The sequence below is a fragment of the Heterodontus francisci genome, chromosome 15 (genome assembly GCF_036365525.1).
Source record: "Heterodontus francisci isolate sHetFra1 chromosome 15, sHetFra1.hap1, whole genome shotgun sequence".
In the NCBI taxonomy this organism is placed as follows: Eukaryota; Metazoa; Chordata; class Chondrichthyes; order Heterodontiformes; family Heterodontidae; genus Heterodontus; species Heterodontus francisci.
Genome location: NC_090385.1, coordinates 61,966,999 through 61,979,135, shown reverse-complemented (window position 1 = coordinate 61,979,135; position 12,137 = coordinate 61,966,999). Strand labels below are relative to the sequence as shown.

Sequence of the window (12,137 nt, the reverse complement as noted above, 5' to 3'; positions counted from 1 at the left end):
CGAATGCACCTCAGTGACACCAGCTGCTCTTTGAATTCCAAGATTTGGCACTCGAGTTTTTGCATTTGGTGGCACTTTCTGCACATGTAGTTGTCCAGGATATGGGCAGGGTCCTAGAGCCCCCACATGCCACAGGATGTGCATTTGATGGGTGTGAGCAGCCCTGCCATGCCTCAAATTATTTATTTACTGCACTAAAATTGGAAGTTAAATAAACAATAAAATGGTTATAAACAGTACAAACAAATGAGTAACCACCTACCGACCACTCGTATTTTAGCTTCTACTTAGTGGATAGACATAAATGTTAGAGAAAAAATAAAAATCAGCAGAAAAAAGAAAATAAGAAAATACCCACCAGATACTCACCAACTAGCTCGTTGTGCCTCGCCGCGCTCTCCCCTCTCACACTGTTTGTAGCTCTGAAGTCTCACCCAACCAAATCACCTACCTGCTTCCCCGTGAGGTCACACCTCAATTTTTCTTTTCAAATGCCAGCAGACTGGTGGCAGCAGCAGCAGCTAGCCCTGCTGTGATCTTACTGTTTCCCGGTGAACTCTCACTCGTTCTCACTCTCCCAGACTCTTTATGCCCCACTCTGATCTCGCTGTTTCTTGGTGAACTCTCGCTCGCTACCTCTCTCTCTCTCTCTCTCTCTCTCTCTCTCGGGTTCTTTATGCCCTTCTCCTCTCATGCTGTTTCCTGGTGAACTCTTGCTCACCTTGTATGATTGCTCAGCTTGAATAATCTAATGCTAGCGAAGAAGGCCTGATTGTTGCCTACTGTGCACCAGGTATTTTTCCAAGTGAAACTTCTGCGATGGTGCAAAGGGCAGAGGTACCTGAATTTATACATTTATTTTTAAGACTTAACAAGAAGCATCTCCCCCTTCAATGCCCTACTAAATGCATCCTGCATGCCTGCAGCATTGTTCAGACATTAAAGCCATATTATAGGGTGGGCATCTGTCTTAAGCGAAAATGGAGGACTTCATGCCCTACTGTATAACTTTGTGCTTGCTGTCCACATTTGGTGTGGATGTGTCATGGGCCTCCACACTTGAAGCGGACAAACAACTTCTACACAGTCGGCTACTCTCCCCATATTATTGGACCTATGTGTGGGATCAGATCGACATTCAGTTATTTAATCATTAAATGGCAAGTTCAATCACCAAATGTGGTGGTGTTCTACAACGATTGGTGCTGGGGACAATGTTCTTCACCATTTACATAAATGATTTGGACTCAGGAATTAGAAGTAAAATTTGCAGGCAACACCAAATTGGGGGATGTAGTTAATATAGGGGACTGTGACAAAATACAGGAAGACATTAATAAACTTGCAGAATGGATGTGTAATTGGAAAAGGAATTTCAATATAGATTAAGTGTGAGGTGGTATAGTTTGGTTGGAAGAATAAGGAAGCCACATACTCCTTGAAAAATGAGTATCTAAATGGGGTAGAGAAGCCAAAGGATCTTGGGGTATAAGATACACAGATCACTAAAAGTGACAACATAGGTTAGTAAGCCATAAAAGCAAACAAAGCACTAGGGTCCCTTTCTATGGGGATAGAAACCTATAAAGAACCTTGGTTAGACCATACTTGGGGTACTGTGAACAGTTCTGGTCTCCATATTATAAAGAGGATGGAGAGGCACTGGAGAAAGTGCAAAAAGATATATTAGGTATGATCTCTCCATTCTGATATTATTCTATCAGGAAAGACTAAATTGGCTGGGGCTTTTTGCTCTAGAAAAAGTAAGACTGAGGGGTGACCTAATAGAGGTCTTTAAGATTATGAAGTGGTTTGATATGATAGACATAGAGATGTTTCCATCTGCCAAATGGCCTGCTTCTGTGCTGTAAATATTGTGTAATTCAATGTAATACGACAGGGTGAGGATTATCAACAGAGAATAAACCTATGACGCGGACAAAATGGACTACAGGCTTAAAACTATGACAGGAATGTGTTTCTAGTGATGTTGGTTGAGGGATAAATGTTGGCCAGGACACCAAGGAGAACTCCCTACTCCTCTTTGAAATGCCGCCGTGGGATCTTTTACCTCCACCAAGACATGTTGCCACAAAGAAAAAGGTTGGCACTTCCAACTGACCAGCACTCCTGCATTGAATTGTCAAACTGGATTACGTTCTCATGTCTCTCAAGTTGGCCTCAAGCCCACAACCTTCTAATTCAGTGGCGAGGCTGATATCTAATTTACAGTTAGACTTTATAAAATAGTTTCAACTGATTTATTTTTGTAATGAAAATCATGATTGGCCGAATGGCTTCCTCCTGTGCTTTGTAATTATGTATGATTCTAACACACTCCTAACCTGCATAAAAATCCTGGCCATAATTTTGAACAGTATGTGGCTAAATAGCTTGAATAATCAGTCACATTCTACAATACATCAATGTACAATGCTAATATTGCATGTATACAATCTATTGACAGGCCCTGAAGGTTCTCAGAACAGCAGAATTTGCACCACTAGTGGTATTTATTGCTGCTCCCTCTGCTACTCAGCCAGGCAATCAGGTAAGGAGATTTGTGCTGAATTCAACTGTTCTGTCTAAGGTAATGGAGTTAATTTGGGAGAGGCGCTATCTGCTAACTGTAGCAATTTTAGAAACAATGTTGAGATTACAAGTCCTTAAAATAATTATATTTATAAGGCCTAAGTGAGGGAACAAAACCATCAAAACCCTATCACCCCTAGTAGTAACTGCAATAGATGTCTGTGAATCTTCAAGAAGATTTTCCCCATATTTATAAAAATGAAAGTTTTCTAGCTACACACACCATAAAGGTTTTGCATTCAATTCCTAGGTTGCACTGATCTCAGTGGCAATAATGGCATGAGCATTCCCATCCTAGGGAATGCAAAGAAAGCATCAGGTCCTGCTTGCAACTATTAGGTTTTTCCCAAATAGTCCACTATAAGGCAGTATCTTTAGAACAGCAGTGGGGTAAAATGTTTTAATATCTTATTCGATTACCTGTGTGCACACTGGGACTCAAAACTAAGTGCAGCTTTCAGGTGAAGCAGAGTTAGAGGGCGGAGCAAGGTGCACAGCCATAATTGAGCCCTATTTTAAAGTCGTACATCCTGTCCTTTTAAAAACATTGTTATGACCAGGTGAGAAAGAGTTTAGGGTTCCCTTTCAGCCTTCACCTGGTCTTACTGTAACAGGGTTTTAATTTTTCACTGTGTTTTCGATACACACATGCAAATAAAGTCAGGAAAGAGCAGAAGAATGATAAAGTGGAAAAGTTTGAGGCAATATATGAAGACTTTTTGTTACGGTTCTTCGAGCTCACTGTAGAGTCTTTGATTGTTGGTAGATCTTGCTTTTCGTTGGGGCCCAGTATTCTTCTCAAACCTTGTTCGCTGTAGGAGAATTTTCTCTCTTGGGGTTCATGTGTCTTCAGTGGATTCAGAGGTTAGTGAGAAAGAGATGGGAGCAGACTGGAAAGATCTTCTCAGTCCAGGGGCAAACAGACACTCTGAGTTCAAACTGTTCGTACAATTCAGAAAAACTTAGGTTGCCCAGCAGGTTAGTCATGTGACTAGCTGGTTTGACCATGTCCGTTTGTGTATTCGGCCATCTTAGCAGTCAACCTGGAATGTGAGTTCCCCCACCTTCAACGTCTGGTGACCAAAAGTCCATTGTGGGTTGAATGTGTCAGGGAACGGTCCTTTGTCCTTTCCAAGCACTGGCTGTTAATATGCAAATATCTTTCCAGCCAAGATCTGGCAATTTTTTAAAGCAAGTCCTTTCTTCACTTCAACAACAGTTTGAAATTTAATGTCCATGTGGTGAAATTAATATGCCTCATGCTAGGCAGGTAGGGGCCTGCAAAACAACATATAACCAGCAGAAAACAAACTTCATAAAAAAAAGTTACAAAATGTAACAGTAGTGGTGTTGGGGGGAAAATGTTCCCAGTTTCAAGACACTTGAAAGTTAATTATTTGGTCCCTAAAACCTTCATATTACTGTGGAATAAGATTCATTTTTGTTTCTAGACAGTGCTGAGACCCCGCTTCCGACTGGAGTCCCAGCTGCTCTCCACACTTTCTTGTCCTTTTTTTTGTGAAAAATTGATTTTTAAGACAAATACTGAAACGTGCAGCTAAGGGAGTGATAGCTGCGGATGGGTGGGCATAGCTGGCAAGCTAACAGGCTGAACAGGCAACACTGGCTAAAGCATGGCTACCCGACCCGAACCCGACCAAACCCAACTACATGTGTCGGGTTCGGGTTGGGTCTATATTCTGCCTCCAGCATTCGGGCTCGTGTTGGGTCAGGCTTGACTGTACTGTTTTGTTTCGTATTGTTTTCGTTTTAATCTACTATTTTTTTTCTGTTTCAATAATATGTTTGCTTTTTTGGGGTCGGGTCGGGCATTTAAAAAAATTAAAGGACTCAATACCGGGTCGGGTTGGATTTTGTCGGGTTGGGCCCAGGTTGGGTTTTAATTTTATACCCGAGCCAGACTTTTACACTGGCTGCCAACAACGACAGGGGAAGTGGTTGCTGCAGCAGTGAGGTAGATGGATATAATGGAAACAATAGCAAAATACTGTGGATGCTGGAAATCTGAAACAAAAACAGAAAATGCTGAAAATACTCAGCAGGTCAGGCATCATCTGTGGAGAGTTATAACAGGAGATATATTGGAGCTGAGCACAGCAAGAAGCCAAAGCAGACTCAAGATTGTGCCTTGGATTTGAATGCAAGTAATTTAAATGACAGGTCAGGTGGGGAGAGGTCAACATCAGAAGAGGAAAACCTTAAGGAAAGAGTAATTCACAACAAGAAAATGAAGTCCAATAATTAATCTTAACCTGGACAAACAAAGCCCAGAGGTCAAGCTGACAAAAACATGTCAAAGGTCTGCTCTCAAACATTGCCCAGTGGTAGTGCCAGCAGAGACCTTACATGGACAGTCACAGCTGTCACATTAATGGGAAAGTCCTGCTACAAATGTAGGCTAGCATCATCAGGTGTGGATACACAATGAACATGGAAAAATCCTTAGGGTTTTTTATTTTATTCATTTCATGGGATATGGGCATCGCTGGTTAGGCCATCCCTAATTGCCCATTAGAAGGTGGTGGTGAGCTGCCTTCTTGAACCGCTGCAGTCCATGTGGGGTAGGTACACCCACAGTGCTGTTAGGAAGGGAGTTCCAGGATTTTGACCCAGCGACAGCGAAGGAACGGCGACATACTTCCAAGTCAAGATGGTGTGTGACTTGGAGGGGAACTTGCAGGTGGTGGTGTTCCCATGCATCTGCTGCCCTTGTCCTTCTAGTAGGTAGAGGTCGCGGGTTTGGAAGGTGCTGTCTGAGTAGCGTTGGTCAGTTGCTGCAGTGCATCGTGTAGATGGTACACATTGCTGACACTGTGTGTCAGTGGTGCAGGGAGTGAATATTTGTGGATGGGGTGCCAATCAAGCGGGCTGCTTTGTCCTGGATGGTGTCGAGCTTCTTGAGTGTTGTTGGAGCTGCACCCATCCAGGCAAGTGGAGAGTAATCCATCACAGTCCTGACTTGTGCCTTGTCAATGGTGGACAGGCTTTGGGGAGTCAGGAGGTGAGTTACTCACCACAAGATTCCTAGCCTCTGACCTGCTCTTGTAGCCACGGTATTTATGTGGCTACTCCATTTCAGTTTCTGGTCAATGGTAACCTCCAGGATGTTGATAGTGGGGGATTCAGCGATCGTAATGCTGTTGAATGTCAAGGAAAGATGGTTAGATTCTCTTTTGTTGGAGATGGTCATTGCCTGGCACTTGTGTGGCGCGAATGTTACTTGCCACTTTTCAGCCCAAGCTGGATATTGTCCAGGTCTTGCTGCATTTCTACACAGACTGCTTCAGTATCTGAGGAGTCGCGAATGGTGCTGAACATTGTGCAATCATCAGCGAACATCCCTACTTCTAACCTTATGATTGAGGGAAGGTCATTGATGAAGAAGCTGATGATGCTTGGGCCTCCAACACTACCCTGAGGAACTCCTGCAGTGATGTCCTGGAGCTGAGATGATTGACCTCCAACAACCACAACCATCTTCCTTTGCACTCGGTACGATTCCAACCAGTGGACAGTTTTCCCCGATTCCCATTGACTCCAGTTTTGCTAGGACTCCTTGATGCCATACTCGGTCAAATGCTGCCTTGATATCAAGGGTAGTCACTCTCACCTCACTAAAACATGACTCCAAACTTCCTGTCTCTTGCTATTTCAACACACACCCCTGCTCTCATGCCCACATCTCTGTCCTGGGCTTGCTGCAGTGTTCCAGTGAATGTCAACACATCTTGAGGAACAGCATCTCATTTATCGATGAGGCACGCTACCGCCTACTGGACTGAATATTGACTTCAATAATTTCAGAGCATGACTGGCCCCCCTTTTTTATTTTTATTTTTTTAAAATTTTATTTTAGTTTGTTTCATCATTAATTTTTTTACCATGTGTCTGCCCATTTTTTTTTTCATGTTTATGCTTTTGGCCAGGGCTGTTCATTATTCCGTCATTTAACACCCTCTCTTTGTCTTTCACCACACCCTTTGCCTGTGCTCCATGACCTTCTGGTCAGTTATTCTCTGTGACCCTCTGTCCTATCAACACCTTCCCTTTTGTTATCTTTTGCCTCACCCCTGCTTTATTTTCTTAAAACCTATTACATTTCTAACCTTTGCCAGTTCTGATGAAAGGTCACTGACCTGAAATGTTAACTCTGCTTCTCTCTCCACAGATGCTGCCAGACCTGCTGAGTGTTTCCAGCAATTTTTGTTTTTATTTCAGATTTCCAGCATCTGCAATATTTTGCTTTTATTTTAGTGTTTAATTCACTGCCACTTCTCTTACAGGGATGCCTACCTTGAAGTTCTGCTCTTCTCTACGCCAGATTTTTGTTTGTCTCTTTTACCTTGTTCACCTTCATTGCTTTCTATTTCCATCCTGGTATTTGATAAAGTGTCTACTCAAACTCATTTTCACAGCCACATCTCCTTCCTCAGTGACTGTCTTCGGCTCCGACTTATTCCACGTGGATTCCAACTGAAGTTTCATCCTTCTTGTTTTGAATCCACCCAGGATTACTGGTATCTCTGAGAAATGCAACGTTCCTCAGACTGCTCTTCTCGCCGCATCCTGAGATCCACACTCAGTGCCATGCGTGCCACATGTACACACCGGTCCTCTCTCTCCAGAAGTACCGTCTCACCTTATCACAAAGCTGTTCTACTCTGCAGTTTCATTTCATCCTTCGTCTTATCCAACGCATTAACAAAAAGCTTTTTTTCTTCCTTTCAGGTGTTAAGGAACGCAAGCTGCAGTAGCTGATGGGGACTAATGCCCCTCCAGAACCTTCTTCCCCTTCACTTCCCTCTGACCCCACCCCTTCTGATCTGACCCCTTGCCGTGTATTCAGTATACCCTCTGACCTTCCCCTCTCTGACGCTGAACGTTCTGTACTCAGCAAAGGACAGTTTTATCCCCTTTCGCCCCCATCTCAAGGAATTTCGTGCTCAGCATGACGTTGAGCTCTTCTTCTGTCGCCTTTGCCTCCGGGCTCACTTCTTTGACCAGGAGTCCTCCCCCCGACCAGCGGACCCTTTCACCCTCCTCCAGCATTCTCCCTCCACCTGGACCCCTCCCTCTGGCCTCTTACCCACTCTTGATCTTTTCATTGAAAACTGTCAGTGTGACATCAGCCATCTCAGTTTCTCTGCTCCCCTCTCACTCTAACCTGTCTTCCTCTGAACTTGCTGCACTCCGTTGTCTCAGGTCTAACCCCGACATTGTGATTAAACCTGCAGACAAGGGTGGTGCTGTTATTGTCTGGCGTAGACATCTACTTTGCAGAGGCTGAGCACCAACTCTCAGACACTTCTTCCGTCTTCCCCTGGACCATGACCCCATCACCGAACATCAAGCCACTGTCCACAGGACTGTCTCTGACCTAATCTCTTCCAGAGATCTTCCCTCTACAGCTTCCAACTTTATAGTCCCGCAACCCCGGACAGCCCCCTTCTACCTCCTTCCTAAAATCCACAAACAGGACTGTCCTGGCAGACACATTGTTTTAGCCTGTTCCTGCCCCACTGAACTTATTTCTTCCTATCTTGACTCCCCTGGTCCAGTCTCTTCCCACCTATATTCGTGACTCTTCTGACACCCTATTTCATTTTGACAAATTCCAGTTTCCTGGCCCTAACGGCCTCCTCTTCACTATGGACATCCAATCTCTCTACACCTCCAACCCCACCAGGACGGTCTGAGGGCTCTCCGCTTCTTCCTTGAACAGAGGCCCAACCGGTCCCCATCTACCACCACCCTCCTCCGCCTGGCTGAAGTTGTTCTCACATTGAACAACTTCTCCTTCAACTCCACTCACTTCCTTCAAGTAAAAGGTGTTGCTATGTGTACCCACATGGGTCCTAGTTATGCCTGTCTTTTGTGGGATATGTCGAACATTCCTTGCTGGAGTCCTACTTAGGCACTCTCCCCCAACTCTTTTTCTGGTACATTGATGACTGTATCAGTGCCGTTTCCTGCTCCCGCTCTGAACTGGAAAACTTTATCGACTTTGCTTCCAATTTCCACCCTACTCTCAACTTTACACGGTCCATCTCCGACACTTCCCTTCCTCGACTTCTCTGTCTCCATCTCTGGGGATAGGCTGTCTACTAATATTCAGTATAAGCCCACTGACTTCCACAGCTACCTCGACTACACCTCTTCACACCCTGCCTCCTGTAAGGACTCCATTCCATTCTCCCAGTTTCTCCGTCTCTGATGCATCTGCTCTGATGATGCTACCTTCCACAACAGCACTTCTGATATGTCTTCCTTTTTCCTCAACTGAGGATTCCCTCCCACTGTGGTTGACAGGGCTCTCAACCGTAACCGGCCCATTTCCCACACCTCTGCTTTCACCCCTTCTGCTTCCTCCCAGAACCGTGACAGGGTTCCCCTTGTCCTCACTTTCCACCCCACCAGCCTCCACATCCAAAAGATCATCCTCCGCCATTTCCAGCATGATGACACTACCAAACACATCTTTCCCTCCCCTCCCGTCAGCATTCCGAAGGGATTGTTCCCTCCTTGACACCATGGTCCACTCCTCTATTACCCTCGACACCTCGTCCCCTTCCCAAGGCACCTTCCATGTAATCTCTGGAGATGTAATTCTTGCTCCTTTACCTTCTCTCTCACTATCCAAGGCCCCAAACACTCCTTTCAGGTGAAGTAGCGATTTCATGAACTTCTTTCAATTTAGTATACTTTATACGCTGCTCACAATGTGGTCTCCACTACAATGGGGAGACCAAAGCCAGCTTGGGTGATCGCTTTGTGGAACACCTCCGCTCAGTCCGAAAGCATGGCCCCGAGCTTCCGGTTGCTTGCCATTTCAACACACCCCCCTGCTCTCATGCCCACATCTCTGTCCTGGGCTTGCTGCAGTGTTCCAGTGAACATCAATGCAAGCTCGAGGAACAGCATCTCATTTAACGATTAGGCACGCTACAGCCTGCCGGACTGAGCATTGAGTTCAATAATTTCAGAGCACGACAGGCCCCCTTTTTCATTTCTAGTTTTCTTTTTATTTTAGTTTGTTTCATTATTAATTGTTTTACCATGTGTCTGCCCATTGTTTTTTTCACGTTTGTGCTTTTGGCCAGGGCTGTTCATTATTCCGTCATTTAACACCCTCTCTGCACTAAAGCTTTGTCTTTCACCACACCATTCACCCTTTGCCTTTGCTCCATGACCTTCTGGTCAGTTATTCTCTATGACCCTCTATCCTATCAACACCTTCCCTTGTGTTATCTTTTGCCCCACCCCTGCTTTATTTGCTCAAAACCTCGGCTGTGTTTGCTGACAATGCAACCAGTAGATGGCACAGTACTTGCACATGCGCAAATACAGGCTCTTCAACTGGAACATCACTGTCTGCGATGTTCAGGCAGCTGCCAGGATTAAAGATGGCACTGCTCAACTTCTCACAGGAAATGCTTATGGCTATATCGTTCCGGCAAACTAACCTTACATTAAGTTGGATGGAAGCCCAGTAATATGCTACGATGGAGTTATAGGATACTAACTGTAACCCTATTAAATACAAAAGGGATTTTATGATTGAATTTCCATTGGAGGATAGTGAATTGTCACCCTGATCGAAAATTAGGCAGAGTATAAAATGTGCTGCCAATTCGTTACTGTGATTCGTTTATATGACAGACCAGGACTCATTTCACCCGAGCTCAGCTACTAGTTCCCGCCCCACTGGCCACTCTCTTTCCCCACACACCCCCCCCCCCTTCTCGGTAACTCGCTTTCACCTCCCCTGACCCCCGCCTCAGCCACTTGCTCCAGACCCCACTGCTCCCCATAACTCCCCTGGCCGATTGTTCCCTGCTTGCACCACCCCGTTCTCCGGCCACTCGCTCCCCCCCCCCCTCCCCACTCCAGCTGCTAGCTCTAGACAGTGCCGCTTCCCTCCTCTCGGCCACTCGCTCCCACGTTTGATCAGTCTCCACACGCCGCCTGAAGAAGCAAAGAATGACCTAGGAGCAAGTGGCCGAGAGGAGGGAAGCAGCGCGGCCGACAGCTAGTGGCTGGGGGGGGGGGGCGGGAAAGCAGGGGGCAACACGAAGAGAGGAACAATCGGCCAGGGAAGTTGGGGGGGGAAGCAGTGAGATCTGGAGTGAGCAGCTGTGGGGAGGAAGCGTCGTGGCCTGGAGTGAGTTGCCGAGGGGGAGTGACCAGTGGGGCGGGAACGAGTGATGGGGATCGAGCTCCAGCCTCAAAGTCTCCCATTCAGCCGCTTCCTCCAGTCGAGTGGGGGGCTGGATACTCGATGACGCTTTAACCCGCATGTGCGAAAATGGACCAGGCACGGATACACAATGATGTCATCCCGTGCATGCGCGACTTAGTCCTGGCAAGATGTAGCTACGCCTGTGCGCAGCTTGGCGCACTCTGATCACATCCGTGGGCCGCTGCGTTGTCAGGAATCACTTTGTAAAATCATATTACATTTCTAACCGTTGCCAGTTCTGATGAAAGGTCACTAACCTCAAACGTTAACTCTGCCTCTCTCTCCAGCTGCTGCCAGACCTGCTGAGTATTTCCCGCATTTTCTTGAGTTCAGCTCTTTTGTCCCATGTTTGAACCAAGGCTGTAATGAGGTCAGGAGCTGAGTGGCCCGACAGACCCCAAATTGAGTGCTGCTGAGCAGGTTACTTGACAGCACTGTCACCTTCCATTACTTTACTGATTGAGTAGTCTGATGGGGTGATAATTGGCTGAGTTGGATTTATTTATTTGTCCTGTTTTGTGTGTACAGGACATACCTGGGCAATTTTCCACATTGGCAGGTAGATGTCAGTGTTGTAGCTGTACTGGAACAGTTCAGCTAGGGGGCACGCGGCCAGTTCTGGAGCACAGGTTTTCAGTACTATTGCCAGAATGTTGTTGGGGCCCGTAGGGTGTATTTGCATGGGCCTTTTTAAGAATGGAATAGCAGACCACACAATTTTAAATATTGAATACAACAAAAACCAGTATTTATATAACACCTTCAGCATAAAAACGTCCTAATGTGCTTCACAGGAGTGTTACAAAGCAGAATTTGACACTGAGTGACAGGAGACAGATGGCCAAAAGCTTGTTCAGAGGTAATTTTGAAGAGTATCTTAAAGAGAGTTGGAGGGAGAGGGTTAGAGAGGGAATTCCAGGCAGCTGAAGGCACAGCCAATGGTGGAGAAATTAAAATCAGATTTCCTCAAGAGGGCATAATTAGATGAGTGCAGAGATCTCAAAGGGTTGTGAGGCTGGAGGAGATTATAGGGATAGGGAGGGGTGAGGCCATGGAGCAACTTGAAAACAAGGATGAGAATTTTAAAATTAAGTCTTTGTTTGACTGGGAGCCAATGTACATCAGCCAACACAGAGGTGATAGGTGAACAGGACTTGGTGCGAGTAAGGGCACGGGCAGCAGTGTTGGATGACAAAGTTTAGAGGTTAGAATGTGGGAGGCCAGCCAGGAATGTGCTTAGTCAAGTCGAGGTAATAAAGGCATGAGGATTTCAGCAGATGAGCTG

At 45.8% G+C, this 12,137-nt stretch overlaps 1 protein-coding gene across 1 annotated transcript in view; it reads left to right on the top strand.

Annotated features, from left to right (window-relative positions):
- The window catches only part of mpp1 (MAGUK p55 scaffold protein 1), a 115,673-nt gene that overhangs the window by 101,780 nt on the left and 1,756 nt on the right, over positions 1-12,137 (top strand). The window contains exon 14 of the mRNA XM_068047640.1: positions 2,468-2,551. Coding sequence (XP_067903741.1) covers positions 2,468-2,551 — 84 coding nt within the window. The remainder of the gene's footprint in view (positions 1-2,467; positions 2,552-12,137) is intronic.